The 25080-nt window shown below is 35.1% G+C and overlaps 2 protein-coding genes across 3 annotated transcripts in view; one reads left to right on the top strand and one right to left on the bottom strand.

Annotated features, from left to right (window-relative positions):
- Nucleotides 1–415: 415 nt before the first annotated feature.
- On the top strand, nucleotides 416–16786 carry LOC124366356 (facilitated trehalose transporter Tret1-like). Its single transcript, XM_046822849.1, has 8 exons — nucleotides 416–542; nucleotides 8371–8443; nucleotides 10872–11011; nucleotides 11121–11330; nucleotides 11438–11713; nucleotides 12360–12668; nucleotides 14401–14509; nucleotides 16200–16786. The coding sequence occupies exons 2-8, from the start codon at nucleotides 8389–8391 to the stop codon at nucleotides 16538–16540; spliced, it is 1440 nt and encodes a 479-aa protein (XP_046678805.1). The 5' UTR covers nucleotides 416–542; nucleotides 8371–8388; the 3' UTR covers nucleotides 16541–16786.
- Nucleotides 16787–18074: 1288 nt separating this feature from the next.
- Nucleotides 18075–25080, bottom strand: part of LOC124366355 (trichohyalin-like) — a 68094-nt gene continuing 61088 nt past the window's right edge. For both annotated transcript variants that reach the window (XM_046822848.1, XM_046822847.1), the window contains exons 14-17: nucleotides 24687–24800; nucleotides 24501–24580; nucleotides 19561–19693; nucleotides 18075–18267 (exon numbers count right to left, since the gene is read on the bottom strand). In XM_046822848.1, coding sequence (XP_046678804.1) covers nucleotides 18136–18267; nucleotides 19561–19693; nucleotides 24501–24580; nucleotides 24687–24800 — 459 coding nt within the window. In that variant the 3' untranslated portion in view covers nucleotides 18075–18135. The remainder of the gene's footprint in view (nucleotides 18268–19560; nucleotides 19694–24500; nucleotides 24581–24686; nucleotides 24801–25080) is intronic.

Genomic DNA, 25080 nt, shown 5'->3' with positions numbered 1-25080 from the left:
AACATCCATTCAAAAGCTTTTTTTAGTTTGATCATTATTTTTAATTGGTTGTCCAGAAAAAAATGGCAAACTTTTTTGTACACCATCAATTACATATTATTTAAAAACTAATAAAATTCATAAAAAAAAATTGGATATGGATTAATTATATCCTCAAACCAAGAGGTATTCCATAACGCTACGATCAAAAATAAGGATGTACAAGTGCATGACATTTGACATTGTTTTTAGGTTAAAAACTCAACAAAGACTTGTATTACAACTCAAAGTTGAGCTCCAAAGAAATGGACAACCAATACATTTCTGCTCCAATAACAAAAGATTAGAAAAGGGCGAGTCTATTGTGACTAACAACAGGGCAGGCAGGTGTAACCGATGGATTAGCCGAGTAGATTCAGATGACTCCCTCATGCGTCTGTGCGCCGGCGGAATACCCTGGCCCGAACTGGTTTTCCCAGCCGAGGGTTCTATAGCAGTAACAGAGCGGAGAGATGTGCAGTCTGTGTCAGATCGAGCCCGCCGCCAGCCGAGATCGCACTGAGGTAGGTCAAGCTCTGAGTTAGCCCAGTCGGACATTTATTTATAGGTTATGTTTGGGGAATCGAATCTGCATTGCTCACCAGTAACACTTCAGCGGTTAAAACCTTGTTTTATACAGTCACCTTTGTAGGTTATCCGTTAAATCTTTAAATTATACACTAAAATAATTGGCTGGGATTAAAAATAAAAATGTATTAGAAATAGTACTAACTCAATACATTCGTACTTCAAAGTAAATATTTATTTTTATAAGTTCTATAAATTACGCTTTACACTAGGAACAACGGAATGAAATAATCCATTTGTGTGGTCTTTACCGCTAAAAACAAAGAGTAAAAATTAGGGCTGCAACTTAAATTAAAACAATGGACTCATTTTCGCAACATATAATCCTATTATTTATGAATTTATTTTTTTAAAAATAGTGTGTTATTATAGTTATATTTTTTGTATTGTTATGTTATTGCTTCATTTTTTAACTGTTGTTATGTTATTGTTATCAAATTATTTATTGCTATTCAAATTATTCATTTTATATCGTTGTTATTATATTATTTATTTGTATAACGTTGTTGATATGTCATTATTATTACGCCATCTACATTCAAATTATTATTATTACTATGCTATTTAATTCAAGTTATTCTGGTACTATAATCATAACATTTTCCAACTGCTTTACTATTTATTATTCTAATCAGCTTTTTTCTATCAATTTGTGTAATCTTTGTGTGTAATGAGTTCACCGTGAATAAATCAATAAAACCTTCCATGAACAACTAAACCATGTAATTACTTGTTAACGTTAGCTTTTCTTTTCAGTGTATAAACAATTTAAAATTGAAATTATTCTGTTGAATTGTATTGTGTGTGTTTGTTTGGGTGTGAAATTTAATAACAATATTGGGGAAATTCGCTATTGTGTTAGGCAATAAACATCATTGCCTTATTGTACCGGTTTTCGATTAGCTATAAATTTCACGTCTATTGCATCATTTCTCGTCATAAAGAAATATTTATTACTGACAATGTCATTATGCTATAAATTTAATTTTCTCTTTAATTTAATTTTGTTGGGGAGTGGGCGCTCGGCCATTATGGACTGTAGTAAACATGTACAATTTATTCTACAGTAAAACCTGATATATTTTAGAAGCTTTGACTGCCAGTGGAACATACTTAATATTTTATATCGGGTATTTTTTAATTAATAACAAATTCGTTTCAATATTCTGTGTTCGAGGCTCATTGATAACAATGGGTGATTTGAAAGGATGACTGGGTTTGCTGTAGTTATGTTACAAAAATAGAACGCGAACGTTTCGAAAATTAAGGATCTACCCTCTTCTTTAAGTGTAAAAATTCAAGAAATAACATCAACCATATATTAAAACTAAAACAAATCATCAACTTTGGTTGTACTCACCAAAGTCGAATTATATAGATAAATGTTGTATTAAGGAAAAGTCATTCATAACTGGAAAGCCGTAGGTTACACCTGAAGAAGATCACAGATTCTAGTTCTCGAAACGTTCGTGTTCTATTTCGTAACATGATAGAAGCATTTTGCAACGTAACGATTGAAAATGCCTAAAATTCAATATACATGAGATATTGTAGAAGCTTTGTAATTGAGTTGAGACTAAGCGTACACATTATAGTGTAGGATTTTTAATTGCGCCAGTACGATATGATCAGTTTATCATCTATTTTCAATAACGCTACGTTGGAAATCCACAACTGATAACGTCAAGACCAAAGGCCAGTGTTATTGCGCAAATTTATCTAACATTATTCATCCTTATGTTATTGTACTTCTGTTCAGAGATAAATAAAACGATGACACTGCAATCGTTTGCTTTTTGTGGTGATAAACACGCCAGTGTCTTTCGTAATGACAAGCTTTGACTGAAATATATATTTCTCAAACGAATTGTAACATTCGCTGTAGATAAATACATAACATTCTCCAATACTTTTGAATTCTACTTCACAAGAATTTTGAAATTTTAAAAATAATACAAAAAACAAAGCCTATAAAAATTTAAAGTTTCTAAAAAGTTCAAAAATAGTTGTGCCATTAAAAAATATATATAATAAACGTTTTCAATATAATAACGAGAAACCCGTTACAAAAATTAAAAAGTAAAGTCTTATTTTACCAGGCAAAGTTAGGACTATGAAGCCCCTCTCTAACACTTAACCTGGGGACCAACGGCTTAAAGGTGACTTCCAAACCACCACCAACGGCCGGGCAGGCGGGCTGCTTGCAAGGACAGGATCGCTCAGCGGTCACCCATCCAAGCAGCAGCCACGCTCGATGTTGCTTGATTGTGTTATCTTGCGATAACCGCAGTACCCGCTACTCTGCGCCATTGGCAGAAAAGTTCGGAAAGTCTTAAACAAATTGGTTGTACCTTTCCCCGGATTGTTGCTACTTTGCCGCCCATTGGCCCCTCAACTCCAACATTGGGTTCGTCCTTGAACCAAAGGAACCTTGTGTCAACTTTTAAGACTGTAGGACCTTTCTATGAAGAGTTTCGCACATACAAAAAAAACTCTATTTAAAAAAAGACCTGTCGATGTCGGGTCCTTATTATAGCATCGAGCCTAGAGGAAAATTAAGTTATTTTGATAAAAGGAAAGGTGAATTGTGAATTTATTCTAAATCGTGGTTCAATATTTTTTTTGTAAAGTTTCATAACCGTGTAGTTTTATTTTTCAACTTAATAATTTAAAATAATTGAAAGGATGGTTACATTTTACAGTATTTTTGTAAATGTTGTGAAATCAAATTGACAATTATTGGACAATTTGATTTATTTCTCTATCGCAATTTTAAACTCCAAAAAGGGAGAACCTTTCTTCAGTAATATTACCAGTATTTAAGTTACAATGGTTTACATTTTAGTTGAAAAGGTTCAAAGTTGACTTGGCAATATAGGTATCTTCTACGCATGGACGAAAATAGAATAAACGCCGTATAAAAATAGAAACATGTTATTCTTGGACTGCGGCTACGTCGACTTAACGGAGTTTCCCTCAATACTTTCCCCTTTATTTGTTTGTATTTTGTACTAAAGTATGAAAATAAACAAATTGTTTAACAATTAATTGTATCTTTTACAAATAGTTTAACTATTAATAACCATGCAGCGTCACACTTCAAGAAGGATGACGTCGTGTTGACGACGGAAGGTTTGAAAGGATAACAGGATTAAGGATTTCCAGGCCCAAATGACGTACTAGGATGACGTGATAGGCCAAAATAAAATCTTGCGAGTTGGGCTGATCGATATAAGTGTAATTCACAGCTCAATTAATAGCCTAGTCGTCATTGAGTCAACTGTCCTAACGAGCATAGGCGGTCACTCAATGACCTCGGATGACCTCGCGAAAGACGTCAGCAGTCCCCTGGCCTTTCCTCAACTCCCAGAAGCTGGCAAAACCTCCTGTGCGACCGGCCTTTGTCGGTCAACCGCTTTCATAAACTTGGACGGCTTTCAAGTTGCCTACGCAATTACACGCACCTTATAATCACCGTAATGACTTGGTACTCAAAACCGGAACATGGCAGATTTGAGGCACCGGATTGCTCAGTTATTTCAACGGCATCCCCACTTACAGTGGAAAGTACCGTAGTGGTTTCATCTAGATACTGAAGAGAAATTCGCTAGTGTAACACGGCAGCTACAACGTATTCTATATATATTATTAGTAAGCCACAAAATATGAACATGAATAATAAATTAAACTGTGAAGGGTGTAGTTAACGAAAAAACAAACGTAAAAGTATGATCAAAATAAAAATATAAGTGTCCGTTTGTGATAAAAACTCCATTACTTAAAATTCCCAGCTTTCTATTAATTAAATTTTTTTTACGATTACGCCTTGTTTGCGGAACGAAATGTTGCTTATATGAGAACGAAGCTACGTTCTCGAGGTACCGAGTGAACAAACACAAAAATCAAATCTTTCCTCGAGTGATAGCCTTCGATAACGCTCAGCCATCAATTATGTTCAGCCATTATGTATAATAATGTTTGTGGTGTAAAAATAAACATTAGTTTTACTGATTTAAAAATAGTTTCAGTTTTAAAACGTCACAGAACTTTGAAAACTAATAAAATATTGGGATCTAATAAAATAAAAGAATTGCATGAAGAATAAGAAAATTCATTTAAACCGTTTTTAAAACGTTCATAGGTTATACAAACCACACAGGTGTGAAATTATATACAAAACTTATAATTAAATTTCTAATCACAAAATTGAAATAATATATAAGGTAAACTTAATAAACCATCGCTTTTTTATGCTCTTGACATTTGCGTTTACAAATACATTTTTTACATATATACATACGTTTTTCGAAGCACAACTATTTCATTTTTAACGTTGAGCTAGCATTTTGTTCAAAGAAAAATTCATGCAAAATCGAAATGTTGTAATTTAAGCCGCTTTTGAGTTATGAGTTTTTTTGAAGGAATCCGTGCTACATTGATATTTTCTTTTAGTTCTATCTGACATTCTTTCGTAACAAGAGCCAATGATCCACTTCCGTACCTACAGGATATTAAACTCTGCCCTTTGGTACAAGTTATGTTCAATACATTTATGGTATCTATCTATTCGTAAAATATATAGCCTACTTAGATTTATTACATAAACATGTTTTTCTGACAAAATGTAAAATACCTTTAACACGGAGTAAATACAGTTCTGTTTTTAATGCGTTTTGTATTCTGCTATATTTAAATTAACAAATAATAACTTTGGTAAAATAACGTTTCATAAAATATATTGTAAGTAAACAAATGGAAATAAAAACTGATATTTTAGGTGATAGTTGCAAACTTTATGTTAAATTCTTCAGATGATATTTTGTTTTGTAAAGCAGGCAAAACATTAAAAAGTTCTCAAGAATTTTTAAAGTACCCAAAATAAAAATAGGCTTCTTGTTCTTATTGTTTAGTAACGATAATATACGCGGCTAGGAGGGTTCACTTATGGGTGGTTTATACCTGCCAGTTGAACCTACACTGACACGCAAATGTCGAGGTATTAGTGTGCAAGGGTAAATCGATAGGTCTAGTGTACTTCGAGGGATGTTGTGTTAAAGGCAAGGCCTTTAAGGGATAAGGGACAGTTAAGGGCGTGTCACCCTTGTCCGCTTTGACAGGAGAGTCTGGCAAAGAGCTGGCCTCCCTTCTTCCAAGGGCACAAAATCCTCCCTCGTGGGTCTCAGCAGGAGGCGGCCCCTATAGTAGAGACCACGAAAGAGTGCAGTTGGTGGCGGCCAATACAATGAAACAGGCCGTACGACGTTGCCAAACAACGCGTTAACTGCCACCAAACACGGCGCTTCTGTTACAGCGGGGAGCAAGTTAGGCAACGTCGCTCAGTCCTCATTGACTCCTCCAAGGTCAAGCGCCAAATAGGCTCCTCCCTCAACTGCACTCTCTAGTGGTCCCTACTGTAGCACCAACCTTACCCATCCAGAATATCCTGACATTCCGGAAGGTTCTTTCAGGACTAGGTGCAATTTCTCAACTTCTTGTCCTAAGAGCAAAAAAACCGATTCAATCAGATAATGATTGCATAATTGAAAAGGCGAAGTCATGTTGTTTTGTTGTACAGGGAATTCTAAGAATATTTTTTTCAACGGAACGATATAACCTTCTTATCACTGAGGAGCGACCACGTGCAACAATTTACATGATTACGCAGATTCGATTATAATGGAATGGAAAGCTTGCATATGGGCGCTAAACACAATAAGGAGGTTATATAAGAATAAAAAAAACGACAGCCTCGCCTTTCGTAACTCGTTATATGTTGATACAGACACGAGTTTTAAAGGAATGCAGAGTGCAATAGGAGATATTAATTCAGCTTTTAGAAAAAATGTTCAGCGCTTGGATTGATTGGCCTTATCATCGATAAGTTATGTTGTAATACTTCATCATTTGTTTTTTTAGCGAAAACGACCTAGTCATTTATTTATGGCTTCATGTGTTAAGCTCGTTAATTAGGTCGTAACAAATTACTTATCTTATCTTATCTAGACGTATGACGCGATTTAAAACGCATGCGCGTGGTGAATTAACTTTAATAACCAATCCCCCTGTTTTAACGATGCTGAAATAATTGGTTAAACACAAGTATTATTGTTGATGACTGATTTGAAAGAATAACATTTATTTCTGTAGTGTAAAAAATTGATAAAACTGAAGTGGGACGTTTCGTGTAGTATTACCGCTCTCTTTCTTCAGGGGTTAAACCATAAAACATTCTTTGCGCTTAAGGTTATGTTTTAGGGTTTGAATAGTGAAGAAGATATCAAATATAAGTTCTTAAAACGTCGAATGTTTGTCATATTTGATACAGTAACCAATATCGGTTGCAAGTGAAAAGAGATCAAATGTACTCTCGATTACAAAATGCTTTAATTGTTGAAATCCATAAAATCTTAGTGATGGAATTGTTTTTCTGTTTAAATATGATATATAAAATTTATAAAATCTTATCCTTCTTTATGATATTCAATAAACTCCTTAAATATTTCGCAATAGTGTTTCTTCATGGCATGTTTCTTCCAACAGAATATCAGAGCCTGATCATAATAGTAATGTTGTCATTCAGTTTTCACTAGTTTCGAACAAAATCGAATACAAAACTTCCAACGTATTTAGAGATTATCGATTTAACACTTTATTTCTATGTTGCTAATTAATGATTAATTGCGGAACTGTGGATAACAACTAGTACCGACTATTATTTTAAACCATGGACGTATATAAGGGGAAGCTTAGGGAGCGCAAGCTCCCCACCCCAGAAATTTTGTAAGACAGACATTAAAATTGCATTTAGTAGTTGTTTTTAAGGCTAGAACACACTTATAAGTAACAGGTCTTAAAATTAAAAATATTCTTCAGCCTCGTTTGCCATTGTAGCCAGTTTAGGAGAGTATTTTGTAACTCCTAAATCATCCAGTGAGGCAGCCCCCCCTTGGAAATATTTTTCTATATACGCCCCTGTATTGCTCTACTGTACTTCGTAATGATTACCCTTTTCAGATTTGAAACCATTTACAATTTATAAAGGCTCATAAACAGCCAAGGCTAAAATAAATTGAGGCCTTCATTTAAAATAATGCAAATTTCATACAGAAGTGTTTTGCGTGATTTCCGTAATAAAAAATGAAGGCACCACTGTAATATTGTTATATAAATGTATAACTCTCGTGATATAACCTAATTAGAAAAAAAGTTCTCTTATAAAAAGACATTTCCATTTAATATACTAAGTAGTGTGTCTTACAATATACTCTGTCCGTCGCAAGTGACATGTACAAAAAAGTGTTTAGATTACACATAAAATCACTTAAGTATTTTGTTCGTTGTTGATCAAAAAGTGGAACTTTGCATATTAAAAAGTGTCAGAAAAACTACATTTCATGCCAAGCATTCTTCACTTTCTTCTAATAAAATAATAACAAATAAAAATAAAATTTGGAGAGCTCTGTATAAAATTTAAATCTTATTATTTTTATTTTTCTTAATATAGAATAAGTTTCACAATTTAGAATTGAGAGTTATATGAATATATTAGGTAAGTTTTGTTTAAAGCCCATTGAAGTATAAAAACCTCTAAGAAATAAACTTACCCATTATGTATAAAAACTGTGTAAACTACTTCCCATCAAATTTGTCACCAATTCGTCAGCAACCTCCTTAGATATTAGTGTGAATTAAACAATACCATGTAGTATTCAATTAAAACAAGAAATTGTGGTCGTTTACTTTACTACGTATGCTTTGTTACAGTTGCACAGAGATTGAGAAATGGCGGCCGAGCAGAAAATCAGTTACAGGAATCTCTACTTAAGTGTATTTATAAGTGAGTACAATTAACTAAACTGCTTTTTAATTAGTGACCGACAAAGTTATCAATTAAGTCTTCATGCGTCTCAATTTTACTTTCTCTCACAGTAAATTGGTGATCTCAAAACATTGTGTTAGAAAAAATATACTTTTGGTTTCCAGTATAAATGTCTGCTTTAATCGTATCTGAATAAATAAAAATTTAATAAAATTTGGTTTAATGTAGATTTTTGAATAGAGCGAATGTTCAGCTCCATTTCACACTGTCAAATAAAAAAATAATATATTTATTTCTTTGTAATACCTAATAAAATACAGCCAACAAAAACAAAATCTAACAGGTTGTATTTACTAGATCAGTTATAAACAATGAGGTTTAGGTTGTACCTGATGCAAACTTTTAGGGTTAGAATATTGAAAGAAAAATAGTCAACGTTTCCGTGGATCGCAATTTGAATTACATCTGAAATATTCCTGGGAGTGGAACGTCAAAGACCTACGTCCACAATAATAACAATAACAATCCAATGTGAAAGAGACACGATTTTGGGCATCGGGCAAAAACTAGAACACTACGTTTCGAGAACTCGAATCTGATTACTTCTTCAGGTGACCAAACTGGTCATTCGTTTAGGTATGCGCAACACAATCCGAAGTATCGACCGAAATAGATATCTGTTGGTCCTCAATTCGAGGTCACTGATCGGTCAGATAAAACTGCTTACTTATTGAAAACAGCTGATTCCAGTAATAAGGGGATAATATCATACGTGACACTATAATTATGGTGATTGAGAATGCGGTTGATGACCTTGTATTATCTGCCGGTCATAGTTACATAACATTTGCTCAGGGCCAGGGATGTTCTCATGGCCAACATGGTCTTTCCTTGAACTTGGGTTAGACAACAGTGGTGTGGAAACCGGTTATTGCCAATTAACAAGAGTTCCAACCAAGCTTCTTCGTGAGGTTTCGCCGATCGGCGAGTTTTTTGCCACTGGATGCCACTGAAGAAATGTATCAGACAATCGCCATTAAAAGCGAGCCTTTAGAGAATGTGTTCCGCAGAATTGTTCTCGATTCAGTCTGTTTACGTCTTGAGGACAGAAATTTGAAACCCCTATATGCAACCTTGAATAATCTGTTTTGTAACTTTCTGAACGATGGGGTAAGGATTTTGGATGGAGGTAATCATCCTTAGCCTTTGCTGGAAGGTAAGGTCAGCGTTCGCTGACATATACTGGTAGAAAAAAGGCAAGGAATAGTGATATTCCTTCCAAAGGCTATGTAAGTAATCCGAAGGAATCATAGCTACGTCCACCATCCTCCAAAGCGATAGGTAAAGGTACTTACTATACATGTCTCGAAATTGTCCTGAGATTAGGTTAATATAGTCCTTGCAAAGTCAGAGAGACGGCGGATCTGGTGATTTTTGAGGTTAGTTTTGTCGATTAAATTACTGACTGAAGAAGAGTCTTCAGCTGAAAAGGTTATAGAGACTAGTTTCAGAGTGTTCAATAAATAATCTTCGTCTATTCGATTAAACTACCAGTGGGTTTTTGAACTAATTGAAAAAGGCGGATCTGGTGAATGTTGAGGTTAGTTTTGTTGATTAAATTACTGACTGAAGAAGAGTCTTCAGCTGAAAAGGTTATAGAGACTAGTTTCAGAGTGTTCAATAAATAATCTTCGTCTATTCGATTAAACTACCAGTGGGTTTTTGAACTAATTGAAAAAGGCGGATGTGGTGAATGTTGAGGTTAGTTTTGTTGATTAAATTACTGACTGAAGAAGAGTCTTCAGCTGAAAAGGTTAGAGAGACTAGTTTTTGATTGTCCAATAAATACTCCTAGTTTATTTCTATAAAACTACCAGTGGGTTTCTGAACTAATTGGAAAAGGATTTGCAAGAATACGTTACTGATTGGTCTAGAAAACATTTTTCCATAACGAAAAATCACTACTTCACCCATTGGGAGTAGTGGTGATCAAATTGAAGAATAGGATCCAACTCGATCTGCACCATTTCCTCTACCCTCCAGCCTCATGTATAATCTAGAAAAGTGACCAGAAAGAGATTTTGTTCCGTCTGAAATTACTACAACGAATGCTCACTATGAATTTTGGTAAATCCTACTATTTGAAATAAATTCAAAATTATAGCAGGATCCGGAGAAAAACAAAGTATTGAGGCCTAAAAATATGCAAGACCTACTCCTTTTTATGTTTGTAACTATTTTTCAAACACTTGTATCGTGGGGGTTGGCTATATTTTTATCATGGAAAAGTTATTGAGCTGGCCACTTGTTTTTCTGGGCATATAAAAATAACTGAGAATAGATTAAGAACTAACCCATTCTCATACTTCTACTTGTGCTGTTCATTGTCTTACTTCTATAGTGCTGTGTTTGTAATTTGTCATGATCACAATGGTATATTTTTCAGTAAACATCGTTTACTTGGGAGTGGGAGAGAGTAATGTTTGGACTTCACCGGCCATTCCACGGCTCAAGGAGGAAGGATCTAAATTTGCTGGGACAAGTTTCAACGAGGCATGGCTTGTATCTTGCTTCGCCATTGGCCAGGTCAGTTGAATCTTCTTATTATTGAAACGTAGTGGTCGAAATTTAAGTTTCTAGTTGTTTCATATTACCAAAAAGGGCAATGTTTAAGTGATAATTTTGTCATTTGCAGGTCTTGGGACCGCTCATCAGTGGGTGCTTCATGGACACCCTAGGCCGCAAGCCGACCACCTTCCTCATCATCCTATTCATGGTGATCAGCTGCTCTATGCTGGCCGTTGCCTCCACTGTGGAAATCCTCTACCTCGCCAGAATCATTGGAGGCTTCTCCTTCGGCATGTCTGTCTCCGTTCTTCCAGTATACGTAGCAGAGCTGAGTGATGTAAGTAGACTGCCCTTGCCTTGTTGCGTAGGAGTGCTTAGAATGATAAAACTCACCAGCAAGGATTTCCATTCATTGTGTTTAATTTTACTGATGTATCTTTCCAGCCTGCCGTGAGAGGTACTCTGAACTCCTTCCCATTGGCATCTCGCTCCCTCGGCTACTTCTTGATGTACGCTGTGGGGCCTATCGTCAGCTACATGAACCTGATCCTGGTCACGATCGTAGCTCCGGTGATCGCACTCCTGCTGATCTTCCTCCTTCCAGAGTCGCCCTATCACTTGTTTGCCAAGGGCAAGTCGGAGAGTGCTCACCAGACTGTGACTTGGCTCAGGAGAGGTGCTACCAAGGAGGCAATCCAGGCTGAGGTCGACACTATGCAGGTTGGTGGCGTTGAACAGAACACTGGTCAAATTCCGCTAAATCACCCAAATCTTAAACCTTCTCCTTAGACAAATGGTGATCTAAAACAATTGCACACCTGTTCGTTATCTATTCTCAGCTATTTTTATATCTCCAGTAGAACTAATTCGGGAAGCAAAAGCTGGTGTTTATCAGTGAAACTATCAAACTTCTTATCTCTACGGACTTGCAACTAGTCAACCCAGCTTGGAACTCCAGCTTTTTCCGTAGAATAGATCTACGGAAATGAATCAACGCTATAATAGTTGGTAGCTTTCTCAGGCATTCGTAATCAGACCTTCTAGGGGTTTCTTCTGTTAAGTGATAGGCACCACCTTGAGGTATTTTCCTTGATATTGCTTCGTCAGTGCGAGCCAAAGCCGTAGTTGCAATGATGGTCGGAGGCTTTAGTGTCGGTTCGGAAAATATAAATCCTTTTAAATCTTGTCCAAACAACCGACTGATTTTCTTGGTTTGCATCATTATTTCAGTACTTTTAGATTTTTTTTGCTTATAGATTTGGGAGCACTTACGGAATTTGACCTAGAAGAGCTATTGTTATTATTTTCATTGACTTTGAAGAGTAGTCCAAGAAGACAAACATTTATGGACCTATTGTTATTGCAGAAAGCTGTGGAAGAGATTAAAGCCAATAAGAAGAGTTTCCGGACCTTAATCTCCACCAGAGCCAGCATCCGGGCTCTATACATCAGCTGCGGTTTGCTGTTCTTCTTGCAGATGTCCGGCATACCTGTCATCATGTCCATCACAGAGTCTCTTTTCATCCTCGCCCGAGTGAACATCTCGACCAAACTCTGCACTCTTATCTTCGGTGGTCTCATGCTGACAGTGGGCCTGCTGGGACCTGCAGTTACTCGCCGCTTTGGCTTCAAGACTCCTCTCACAATATCGGCTTTTGGGATGTTCTTGTCCCTGGTAAGCATTGACACCTGATCTTTAATTCAAGTTTTTATACGTTCCCTTACAATGTACGTTTTAAGATGTAGTTCATTTACTTTGTATAAATTATTGTGAGTTCTCTTCAGTGGCGTATAGAACTCAAAATTTTTGGTAAGGCCAATCATACGAAGTTATGTAGAGAAAGGGATGCCGTAAAAATCCTCAATGTAGAGGAGATTAATTTTAATACTGAAGTGATAAAAGCCAACCTTTGGGTCTCTTTAGCTGTGTAAGCCTCTGATTTAATTAATATGGTCCTAAAACTCAATTCGTAGGTAAATGTTTATATTAAATGTGATATTACTACTTTTTGGACTTTACTCTAGTAATTTTATCTTATATGTATCAATTTAGTTGGTTAAAGCCAATAAGTTTTAAGTATTACTTGGGATTGTGAAAAAGTTATGTCATATTAATAAAAATTAACTGTTTCAACCACTAGTTGTACTGTAAAAACCATACATGTTTTTGTAAACATTGGAAGATATTGCATTTCAAGGAACTTAATATTGTAAACGTGTGCAAAATCGAGTCTGCATATAGATAGTACACACCGTATCTTCCAAAAACACTATTTATCTCCGCTATAGTCGAATAATATGTCTAGTACAATATAATAACGGACATTTTAAGTCCTTTTAGGCCAACAATAACACTTAACTTAGTAACAAAGAGTCCACTAATATAGGTTACGTTGAGGTCCGTACAGTAGAAGATCCAAAAAACAAAAATTTTGTCCCTGTCTTTTCTCTATACTTTGCATGCCGCTGTAAAAGGAATTGAAGTCAGAAGTACTTTTGATTTATGTGTAAAAGAAACATTCTTCTAAAACAGAATTTATCAATTACTGTATTTTGAAAGTTTTAAAAGTTAGACATTTTTTTAAATTTCTGAGGCTTATACATAGCATAAAAATCCCCTGCTACTCTCTATACGCCATTTAAATACATTTATAACTCCTAAAAATGTTATTTTAATTTTAATCCACTATTTCTATTAATTTAACCCCTGTTCTATCTGCCGAAACTATTCAATAAATTACCATATTAGTTGAAAATTGCTGTTAACGGTAAGTTTTTTTATAGGAAATTAAAAGGTTTTTTACTGACAATAGAGGATTGTTTGTTCTTTTTCAAATAAAATTACTTGTACAAATAAAGACTGAATAAATAAAAATAATAAAAACCATGTAAATAAACGAGGATTAATTTTAAGTTTATTTGTAATGTTATGTAATCTATTATATTATTATTGAATTTAAATTATTTTTATGTACAAAGTTTATTTTAATTTCATTTAAAATTCTAACCAAGTTTTATTTTTATTTCATGTAGTTCATTTTCAACAGAGAAACTTATTTTTATGATATATAAAGGAAAAGTAGTTGTGTGTAAATAAATAAAACTATTTTAGAGTAAGAGGTACAAGTTGTACTTCAGGAAGATTTTAGTTCAGTTTTAGATTTAGTTCTAAGTTTAAGTTGGTAGTGTTTTGGATCAATAGTAGTGATAAGACTTATGTGGACGCCACAGAGAGCAGCCCGGCTGAAACAATTGAACTTTTATCTGGACGCAGATAAGATACTTGTAATTTAAGTACTCGCACTGGCCACACTACTTGTAAAAGTGGTCAGTCTTTCCAAAGATTGTATTTTGTTAATGACTGTACATGTTTGCTGTTGGAAATAAATTCAATTCTTCTATTCCAGTCAGTATTTGGAGGCCACTTCTACATGATCAGCCTGGGTTACGACATGTCGGATTACAGCCTGGTTCCACTCTCAAGTCTTGTGGCATACATCAGCTTTTTCTCTTTAGGTAAGTTTACAAGCCATTTCCTCATATCAGTAATTCAATGGAAATTCATATTATGACGATAACATTATTTACACAAGTGATTTACTACCTAGTAGAAACAGTTTTAGTACCTGCTTCTTTGAGTTATCTTTTTCGTTTACAACGACAATTCATATAGCCTATTACAAATACATGTGATGTGATAGCCTGTTTACAACGTGGCGCCTAACAAAAATAACAAGTACAAGCATCCAAGTACATGAATATTCTTAATTCTAAAAATTTAATCTAAACAGTTGATTTTAAAAATTAAAAATAAATATTTGAATAAGAAGCGAACTATTTAGAATTGTAATGCTATTCCTAGTGGTTGTAGAGAATATATATTCATATAATACTGACAGGAAGTTTTTAGCTGTATGTAGAACTTAAAAGAGTTAAAATTTAATTTACTGAAGTGAAAACAGATGTTTCTGATGGGCTTTGTTCCCCTAAAATACCAATTTGGATGTACTTTTAGTTTTGTGAACGAATCAACTCCCTCCGTCAGAAATAAAAACAGAACTGTGACAGACTCTCTCACTTTATAGAGTTGCCATGAGCAAGGACGCTGAGGAAGGACGCCATAAACCTGAAATAGTTTGTAAAATACATACCAGCAGTGTGTCGTTGCCACTTAAGTGGTAATTGGAGTTTCTGAGTTTAGTGGTAAACAGTCGCTAAGATGGCTAACAATCGAGATAGCCAAACATTAAGATTGTACTTGGCTCTGAAACTATATGTCGAGGCCAATAACTGTAATCTCTCGTACACGATCACTTGGTTTTACTGAATTTGCTCTCCTGAGAGCGTAGTGGTCTTCTTCAGTTTTGAACTCTCGGCTGCTTAAAAAAGAGTCACGGCCTTAGTTTCCCAAGGACACAGACATGAGAGTTCAGTTTTTCGGGTCACGCCGTGCCAAAAATGTACTATCATGATTTCCGTTATTTTGTCCTCGCTGTGAAGAATCAACATCAACACTGAGGGGCGGAACTTTATCGGTAATGGCTAATGATCCACAAATTACCGACCTATATGTATTCTTTAACAGGCTGCCAGTTTTTCGATAATCTTATGCTATCTTCTTTGTTGAAGTTCCTTCTTGATTATGTATACGGCTATTCTTAGTAATGCTCTCAAATACAAAAGTAATTTTGTTTTGGCAAAGTTCATTACATGTTTAGTTTTGTAATTAAGTTTTACTATGGATATTCGGTGTTCTGATGGTTCGTCTAGCTAATGTGCTCAAAATTCGTGAGTACTTCAAGAATTGCGCTGTCATCCTCCGAAGACGGAAAAAGCCGCCGAACTCGCCAGAATACAGCGGAAATTGGCGTTCCGTTGCTATGGCAACCAGTTTCGATTGATAACAGGCGTTCGAAAATTACGAATAGACACCATATGTAGAATGCTGTTCAGTTAACATTCGAGTGCATTTTATATCCAGTTTTACGAACTACTGTGCGCGATTGGAGACAAAAACTTTAGCAGCGAGATTTGTCGTATTGGAGTCATCTTTACCAGGCGGATTTTTCCGTAATACGCGTGGGAAGTGTTAAAATATGTAGATGCAACAGTTCACGTTCATTGTATTTGCAGAAACATACAACTAGACTAGGTTTATACTTTTGAATTCTTAATCTGAGTTATGATTCCATTTCTGTTGTTGCAGGATTTTCAAACAGCGCCTTTGCCGTAGTTGGCGAACTGTTTGCCCCGAACATCAAAGCTCTCGGAACATCTCTGACGAACTGCATAGGGTTTGCATGTGCCCTGCTCTCCATCCAACTGTACTACGTAATTAAATCAACATTCGGCATCCACTTCGGCATCTGGAGCTTTGCCCTCACCAACGCTCTTGCCGTTCCATTTACCATCTTCTTCGTTCCCAACACCAGCGGCATGAGCCTACTAGAAATACAAGAGATGCTGAACAAACCCTGGTTCGACAAGAAGAACAAAGTAGTACCAATAGAAGAGAGGTACACGATGAGAGAAGTGTGCTACATTTAAAAAGACTGTTTAACGTAAAACTATTCAAAGACTGTGTTAGTTGTAAGATGATGTAAATATTTGACCATGTACAGAATGCCTATTGTGCTATGAGAATTTGTACAAACCGACTCATGTATGATGTGCGAATTGTAAAAAAAGTACCTACCTGACTTTTATAAAGTCTCAATAGAATGTAAAAATAGATTAGATTGTGTAAATAACACTTGTAAATTGTACATAGTAAACCTTTCTAGAAAACTAAAATTTTACCTTGTTTTTCTTTCATGCAAGATTATCCTTTTTTGTTCCATATCACAGCTATGTTCAGATTAAAATCCCAATAAGAACTAACCAGGCCTGAATAGAATGTAGATGAGGTCAGATCAGCAAAGTCTAATCTAGAATTGAAATAATATTTGATTAGACCTGATCAGGAATGCAGGATCAAGCTTGATCCAAATCCTGATCGTAAATTCAGCTGTCCTGATTAGGTCTGATCGTTTGTAATCTAAAAAGTGCAAATTTCTGATCAGGTCTGCTTCAGGCTAAATTTCTGAGTAGGATTAGGATTTGATGAGTTAGTATCAGCTTGATCCAAATCCTGATCATGCATTCAGCTGTCCTGATTAGGTCTGATCGTTTGTAATCTAAAAAGTGCAAATTTCTGATCAGGTCTGCTTCAGGCTAAATTTCTGAGTAGGATTAGGATTTGATGAGTTAGTATCAACTTGATCCAAATCCTGATCATGCATTCAGCTGTCCTGATTAGGCCTGATCATTTGTAATCCAAAAAGTGCAAAATTCTGATCAGATCCGCTTCAGCCTAAATCTCTGAGGAGGGATGAGTTAGTATCACGCCTGAATAAACCTGATTGTGATCAATCAACCTGATTCAGCCTAATAGGATTTCCTTTGGATTAATTTAAATCCTAAATTATATGGAAGAAGTAACTACCTAAGAAACGTATATATTTTAAATAATAAAATTGGCTACATTTATTAAAAAGAGTCCAAAAGAAAACTGCTCTTTGTTTTAGTGACATTAAAACGGACCTAATGCGGGAAACGTCAGTGGGAAAATTTACCGCAAACATAGATCACGCGGGGTATAATTTAAAGACCTTGAGAAAAGATGAGTCTCGAACGCAACGGGATTTCCTTAAAATAACTATATATTTGAGCCCTATGAATGAAAAGTAAATGTTTAAAAACAACTTATTTTCGATAATATATCAGAAATTAGTGGCTACATTCTATATTATGTGACTCAATTAAAAAAATTCAAACATGGGAAAAGGAGAGGCTCTAGATTTTGTTTTCACGTTGACTAATTTAAACTATCCCAATAGGAGTTTTCAAACTGTGTTTTATTGAACTAATCCATAGCTTGGAAACTTATAAAGAAAATTTAAATTTAAAAGTAACATCCTACAGTACGGTAGTAAAAGTAGTAATAGACCTATTAATACAAAACTGTAATTAAGTTTTTAAAAATTAAAGTTCTTCTAGAAGTATAATACTATTACTAGAGGCCGTGGCAACAAATATACAATTAGCTATAAAATAACTTTACTTACAAAATAAGTAGAACAAATAAGTGAAAAATACTAATGCTACGCCATTTGCAATTGTTGCAATGCTTTCTGCCATGACTCACAAGCGCTGTGTAGCTTTTCTTCGAAATCTGTTTTTGTTCTTTTTGCAGACTCTTTACTTTCGTGCAACTCATTTGTAAGGGTAGAAATCTGTAAAAAGAGATCTTTATTGACATTTGACAATTCAATATTTTGTTTAGTTAAATGTATAATTATTTTACTTCCGTCTAGTTTAAAATTGTAAATTTAAAACTGGCTTAACCTTCCTGGTTTCCTATATTGGTTATGAAGGTAGCAGTAAAAAGTTACTAGTAACTGGAATTTTATCATACGATTGATAAAATTACCGAATACTAAAATATTTCAATTCGAACAGACAATTAGAAAATTTAGGTATTTTATAGCGTGTAGCATTAAATGTACCATTCAATAATGGCATAAAACCTAATTTTAGACTGTTCATATATAAACTTAATCAAAAGATTATAGACAGCGTAGATCTGTCAGGTTAGATTACATTATGTGCCCCGTAATCTTGATAATCTCGGTGAGACAATAAAACAAATTAACCAATGCTTCTTCATTTAGTTAGCCAGTTGTAGTTTGGTCATCCATCACATTAACTTTTGGGGGACAGACCACGTTATCGTCCTTGAAACAGGCGTAGCTAATGCTTTGACATTTTCTGTATTTTTGATGCGGGGACGCCACACGATCTGAATGAAGAGTAGAGTGATCTGAATTGCTTTAGACGCCTGAACCAGAGGATAGATTTCAAACCTCGAAACGTAGTTTATTATACATGTTAATATGTAACGATGAGAAATGTCCGAAATTCTACTATCATTTCAAATCATCATAAAAAAGCTTTAAACCATCTATGATCTGAAATTCTTAAGTATTAAATATCATAATAACCCTGTATGATAATCATATTATCATACAAATATCCGTTATTTATATAAAAAAACGTGTTAGAATTGAGGACAAATAACACAATTTAACATAGCTATCTATTTAATCCATAGAAACACATTTATATAACACTAGTAGATGAAAGCAACAACTTGTGAAATTACGCATATCTTTGACTTTACAGAGAACAGACCTTCCATCAATATGAGAAGGATATAGTGTGGCTTAAAATCGTTCGGTAAAGTTAGTTCTGTTCGTTAGATCATAGATAGCACTACTATACAAACGCTGTTTCCCTCTTTTGCCGTTAGATAGGGCACAGACACAGCGTTTCAAGTGGCAACATATTTTACCATTGGATCAAAGTCTTCTTACACATTGATTCATAATTAATCTAAGCCCATACTCACTGGAATAGCATTATTTATCAAACTTTAAATAATATTTAAATGTAATAATATAGTAAATGTCTCTCTTTAGACCTCAAAAGATGAAAGTTTAAAAAGTCATAATTATAAAGGGATAGACCTTAATCCTTGCTTCCTGAAGTTGCTTTTCACTCTCTCCAAGTTGGTTAGTCAAAGCATCAATATGAGACCGTAAACTCGCAAGCTCCTCCTGGTGATCCGCTGATCTGTGTGCCAACTTCTGCGCCGAACATCTAGACGTATTGGTGAAAGTAACAGAATTAGAAGAATAACGCATTAGCAATTAGTAAGTATAGAAGTACAGTTTACGCAATGGCTATTAATATCTTTTATTGCATAAACAATCATATAATTGCATAGCTTGCGTCTGTACTACTATAAATCAAACTATAATACTAATTACAGCGCCAACAACAAGGCTTTGGAATAGCTTTCGACATCAGAACTGGGATTTCACATTCTCTATCAATTATAATATTCAAATATTTTTTCCCAGCAGCCATCATGAACTCTTTAACGGAGCAAAACGCCTTTGACACCAGGAGGTGTTTTAATCGAGATTTTAATTGTTTGGGATTATTATTAGATGTTTAATAATCTCGGGGAGCTTATTACTTAGTTTTACGCCAATTTGAGACGGCAAGTGTTGAAACGCTGTTGTTCTATGATGTTAATTTCTGAAATCGTCCCTGCCTCTCGTCTCGTATTGGTGGATGTTTCTGCCCTGGACCAATTCGCATTTGAAACGACAATACAAAGCGACCTCGAGAATATAGAGACAGGGCAAAGTTATGACGTCAAGCTTCCTGAAGGCATCTTTACACGACTCTCTGCTATTCAATTTTAAAAGAATTCTCACAGCTTCCTTATGTGCTCTAAATACCCATTCAAATTTTTATTTAGACCATCATCATAAGACCACCCATAAGGCTTAACCGTAAGATTAGGCTGTTTTCAATACATCCGTAGAACAAAATGTTGAAAGTTTGCGCTGGACATAAATCCCGGAGGCAACACTTGAGTAGAAGCTTTCGATATGATAGTCTCATGTCAACCCTCGATCAACGCATATACCAAGGAACTTGGTGGATTAATCACTATTAATTCTAAATTAACTAAGTATTGCCTGTTAAATGTTTAGATCTACAAGTTGATCCATATTGTTTCCGTTTTAACTAACATCTTTGATTGTATCAGATATACAGGAGATACGAAGATTAAATCTTTCATACGGAATAGATGTGCTGTGGGCCCAGTGGCCGGGGGAGGGGGTTATTTCAGTTAGTTCCGAAATCCGACGCTGGGGCTGCGCCACATAACCTGAGCTACTTGACCTCTCACTCCACAGATGGCAGCCCAAGCGCTCACTTTTTCCATGCCTCAATTTATAGCATTGGGTGAGTTATCTCTTGTGTAACTAATACAATCAAAGGTAACACAATTATAGGAAACTGGGTTAATTGACCTTCATTAGCGAAATGTATGGTATTTGAATTTGCAGACGACGAGTGGTGGGATTTTCGAAGAGGGTTTAAATACATATTCCGAACTGATATAAAACCTCTCAACTAATCGCTATAGTTGCATAACAATTAGATTTACGTACAATAATCTAGTTACTGTACTGTAGGCTGGGCCAAGGTAACCACGTACAACTGTATCTCAGTTACTTGTTTTACTTGTTAAAGTCAGTTCTTTATTCTTTATTCAAACGATGCGGGTAGAAAGGATTGAAAGACAAGTTTGAATCCTAGTTTTGTCACATGTTTTTAAGTAATATTCTTACGACCAAGTAAAGAAGAGCTTTTCAAAAGCTAGGAGGAACATAAAGTAAGACAGACAGAGACACAGCGACAGTAATTCTAATTCTTAGATTGTTATGGTTATCTTCTTGAAGTCCAGGAAAATAGATACCAAATGCACTATATATAAACACACAACAGTTTTTTTCAATCGAGCGAAATTTCCGAAAATAAGGAAATCAATCCTCAGTCGCGTTAATTTTTGGTGGATGCCGAAATCGTAGGGTATCAAAACTGTTAAAATATGGAATGATGATTTCTTCCAAATCATATTTTTCTCAGCTGGAGACGCTTAAAACCAACCATCAGAGGCTTAAATAAACGTAAAATCAGCCCAGATAACAACCAGCAACAGATATTACAGTGACGATTTCATTCAATTCATCAAGCTGTCTGACAGCGATGTTATGTATGAGTCTGGCGGTATGTTTCAAGTACATCAAGCCAAGAAAAAAATATAATCTTAGAACTATATTATCGTTCCCTATTTTAATCCTGTTGAATCACGCATATTTTATCCTTCACTACAGGCGTGGCAGACGACTTTGGGGTAGTTGTTCTAAATACAAGCTTGAAAGTGCATTTAGACAAAAAAAGAGCTGACCGAACTATATTGAAATTGAAAGCTAGAAAGTCGTGTAGAGAAGCATTCAGAGAGCTTGGGTTTTTTGACTTTACCCCGCCTCTATATTTTTGAGGTCACCCTGTACTGCAGGTCAAAGTGCGCTTTGACTCAAGGCAGGGATGTTCACTCTTATTAAACTAGAGGCAGGGACAACTATAGAACTCAACAACACAGAAGTGCAGTCTTCAAACGACTTCCTTCACAAGCTGGTTTCAAATTAATCAATTGCCTCCTTGGTTGCATAAAAAAATCAAATCCAGAATCTTTTCAAAACTCATTTAAAACACTTTGTGGTGTTTTATGCAGTTGAGAAGTTTTTCCAGTGCCGATGGGATAGTCAGTAAGTAACCCCCAACCCCATATTCTGGTGTTAGCAGTGTGTAAATGGTGGTATGACTGTTGACAAAATATATCCCTGAATGTGTAAAAAGAATGTGTGGATGGATTAGGTTATTATCATATAATGACTGACGTTTGCAACACAATTGTAGTTGTATCAATGCAACAAAGACGTTACTATTATAGATTGTTATCTAATTGTGTGATAAGATGGAGTAATACATGAAACATTTAAGACTTCAAGATAACATAAAAAATTAACAACAAAATAATATAACAGACAAATTAAGACAGTAACATGTTGTAAATTTTGACGTTGGGCCACTCCATACCGCAGTGCCAACTTTTGATTTTCCTTGAATTAGAATACGAGGAAATCGTTATTAAAAACAATAAAATCTCAAAAAATAGCTGAATTAGCTGAAAATACCATCAATGATCTTTTTTACGCAACTTCCATGCGCAAGATGCTGTTAAGATTGCTATGGGTACCGACGAACCTGTCCATGGTGGATATTGAGAAGATGCGCAGATGTCCGCTGAAGACTCGCATTGCAGAAGGGTTTACTGCGAAGAAGATATATAGACAGTTTGGCCACGTGGTAACAATGGCTTACAAGAATTCTTACAGCATGTAAATGCTACTCCATCAAGTTTACCATAAAATTTGAAAACAATAGGTCTTTACCATTTGCAAACGTTATGTCGGCAAGGAACTTATACGGAAGTGTAGGACATTTGGTAAACTGTAACCCAACAGACAATAAAAGCCATCATCACTCACAATATCATACCTCCCTGAAGTAATAAGTATTAAGTACTTTAATTAATCAGAACCTAAAAAGATCGTCCATAACAGGAAACTCTTACAAAACCAAAAAATGTTGTAGGATTCGACAGATTCTAAATACAAAAGGGCAATAATGGAATTCTTAGAAATGAATGAGCAAGAAGGAAGACAGTAGTAGATTATCATCCTGACGGCAGTCTAAGCTGAAGAGTTATATCAATCTGTGATATGTCGAAGTGTAGCCAATCATGAGATAGTATCGACCTCTAGACAAACTTGCATAAGAGGAATCTGATTTTAACAGTTTCAGTTAAAAGGCTCTTGACTGAAGAAAATAGCTCTTCCTCTCCTTTTCCTCTCTAAGCAAAATTTTCTCTAGATCATAATTGTGTTTGTGCAATATTTTAAAATGAAAAAGTGTTAGTGGACAGATAAACCAAACTTTTTTGTAGTAATTTCAAAACTCCCTCAAGTAAATGTACAGAGCTGGAAACTGCTTTGGACTTTTAATTGTTGTAAAAGTTCAATTGGCTAGGTCAAACTGATCAGTGGAAACATCATTTGAAAACCGATGTCAAATTCGTGCTTCTCGATCAAAAACCCCCTAGATACCTATTTTCGTTTAACTCTACCTAAAAATGACCGGCTGACGAAGGATGTCCCCTTTTCTCCCTTTTTTGATTCCGTCTTATTGGAAATAAGTGGGTAATTTGGAAAACTGATATCAGTTACGCGTTTCTTGACCGGTAAAACACCCAAAAACTAAGTTTCGTGCAAATCCACCAGTTTGAATCGGTGACAGAACGATGTGGCACATGTAGGTATTTGAAAATTTTGAGATTGGGTGCGCCTCAGGGGGGCCGATACCCAACATCTTTTGATACGCCAAAAAGTACTTCTCATTGATCTCAATTGATACAACCGTCTATAAAGGTTGCCACTGACTTTTGGATGATATATGATATGGAATACGTATATAAGTCCTGCTTAAACGTGTAGAACCAAATAAATCATCCGTATAAATGTTTGGTTAACATAATCTTCTTCAAAAAATGTATTCCAGTACAACCGTAACAATATTTGGAAATCTTAAATGAATTTTCATCTTAAAAAGCTTGCAAACGTTGAGCATTTTTCCGAACCTGACGACTTTTAGAGTTCTTAAAGTTGTAGTGTTTCAAAATTTTTAATGTGTCGTCCCCTTTTCTGTTCATGTCTTTCGTATATTTTTAAGCAATAAAAATTAAATTTAAGCAGATAGTAGTATATTATTAAAATATTGCCAGATGTTTATGGTGTGGGCCTGTTTTTAATTTCTAAATGTAGAAGAATCCTAAAGCGTAAAATATACTCTTAACTGTAAATGCACAAAATATTTTAATTCCCCGAACACACACATTAAAAACGTTTGATTCTACCTTCAGTCATTCATAAAGTAATACGTGTGAGGGACATTTTGATCACCATTATCTAGCTCAAATTACCTTAATGATTCTAAAGCTTCTTCTCTCTCTTGTACCAGTTGCAACCTTTGTCCCTCCCACTCTTTTTGTTTCTCTCGGACCTTAAAAAAACGCAAAAGTTCACAAGTTATGTTTGAATATTATCATCATTGAAAATAATGTCTTCTGTAAATAATACTACGAACTGTATTGAAAACGTTACTGTACCTGTTTCTCTATCAGTTCTAGTTTTCGAGCATGTTCTGATGATAGTCTAGCTTCCATCTCGTCTTCCAGTTCTTCTACTTTTTGTTTTAATTCTTCTTTGCGACTTTGCAAACACTGAAAAAATACTCAAAGAATGTAATCACTCGAAATAGTTACAGCTAATATATTTATACAAGCATCACAATATATCTATAGAACTTAAAGTTGTAAAATAAGTTAATGACATCATATTTATTAATTGGAACAACTTATTGAAGAAATTTTACAAGCCTCTTTCAGATCATGTTTATTTACTTAAAAAATGAATATTGGAAAATGTTGCATTTTTAATTTCTTTCCACATGCTTACAAAAACATGGAACCTTTTTGCTGTTGCGTTTAAATGATCTTAATG

This window comes from Homalodisca vitripennis, chromosome 7, assembly GCF_021130785.1.
Source record: "Homalodisca vitripennis isolate AUS2020 chromosome 7, UT_GWSS_2.1, whole genome shotgun sequence".
NCBI classification, from domain to species: Eukaryota; Metazoa; Arthropoda; class Insecta; order Hemiptera; family Cicadellidae; genus Homalodisca; species Homalodisca vitripennis.
Note: the sequence above shows the minus strand (reverse complement) of the source record. Positions and strands in the feature narration are given on the sequence as shown.

What these genes read in the sequence shown, in the direction of transcription:
- LOC124366356 (XM_046822849.1), top strand. Translation starts at nt 8,389, where the DNA reads ATGGCGGCCGAGCAGAAAATCAGTTACAGGAATCTCTACTTAAGTGTA. An exon ending in CTACTTAAGTGTATTTATAA is followed by an intron (nt 8,444 to 10,871) that starts GTGAGTACAATT and finishes TATATTTTTCAG; the next exon opens with TAAACATCGTTTACTTGGGA. An exon ending in CATCAGCTTTTTCTCTTTAG is followed by an intron (nt 14,510 to 16,199) that starts GTAAGTTTACAA and finishes CTGTTGTTGCAG; the next exon opens with GATTTTCAAACAGCGCCTTT.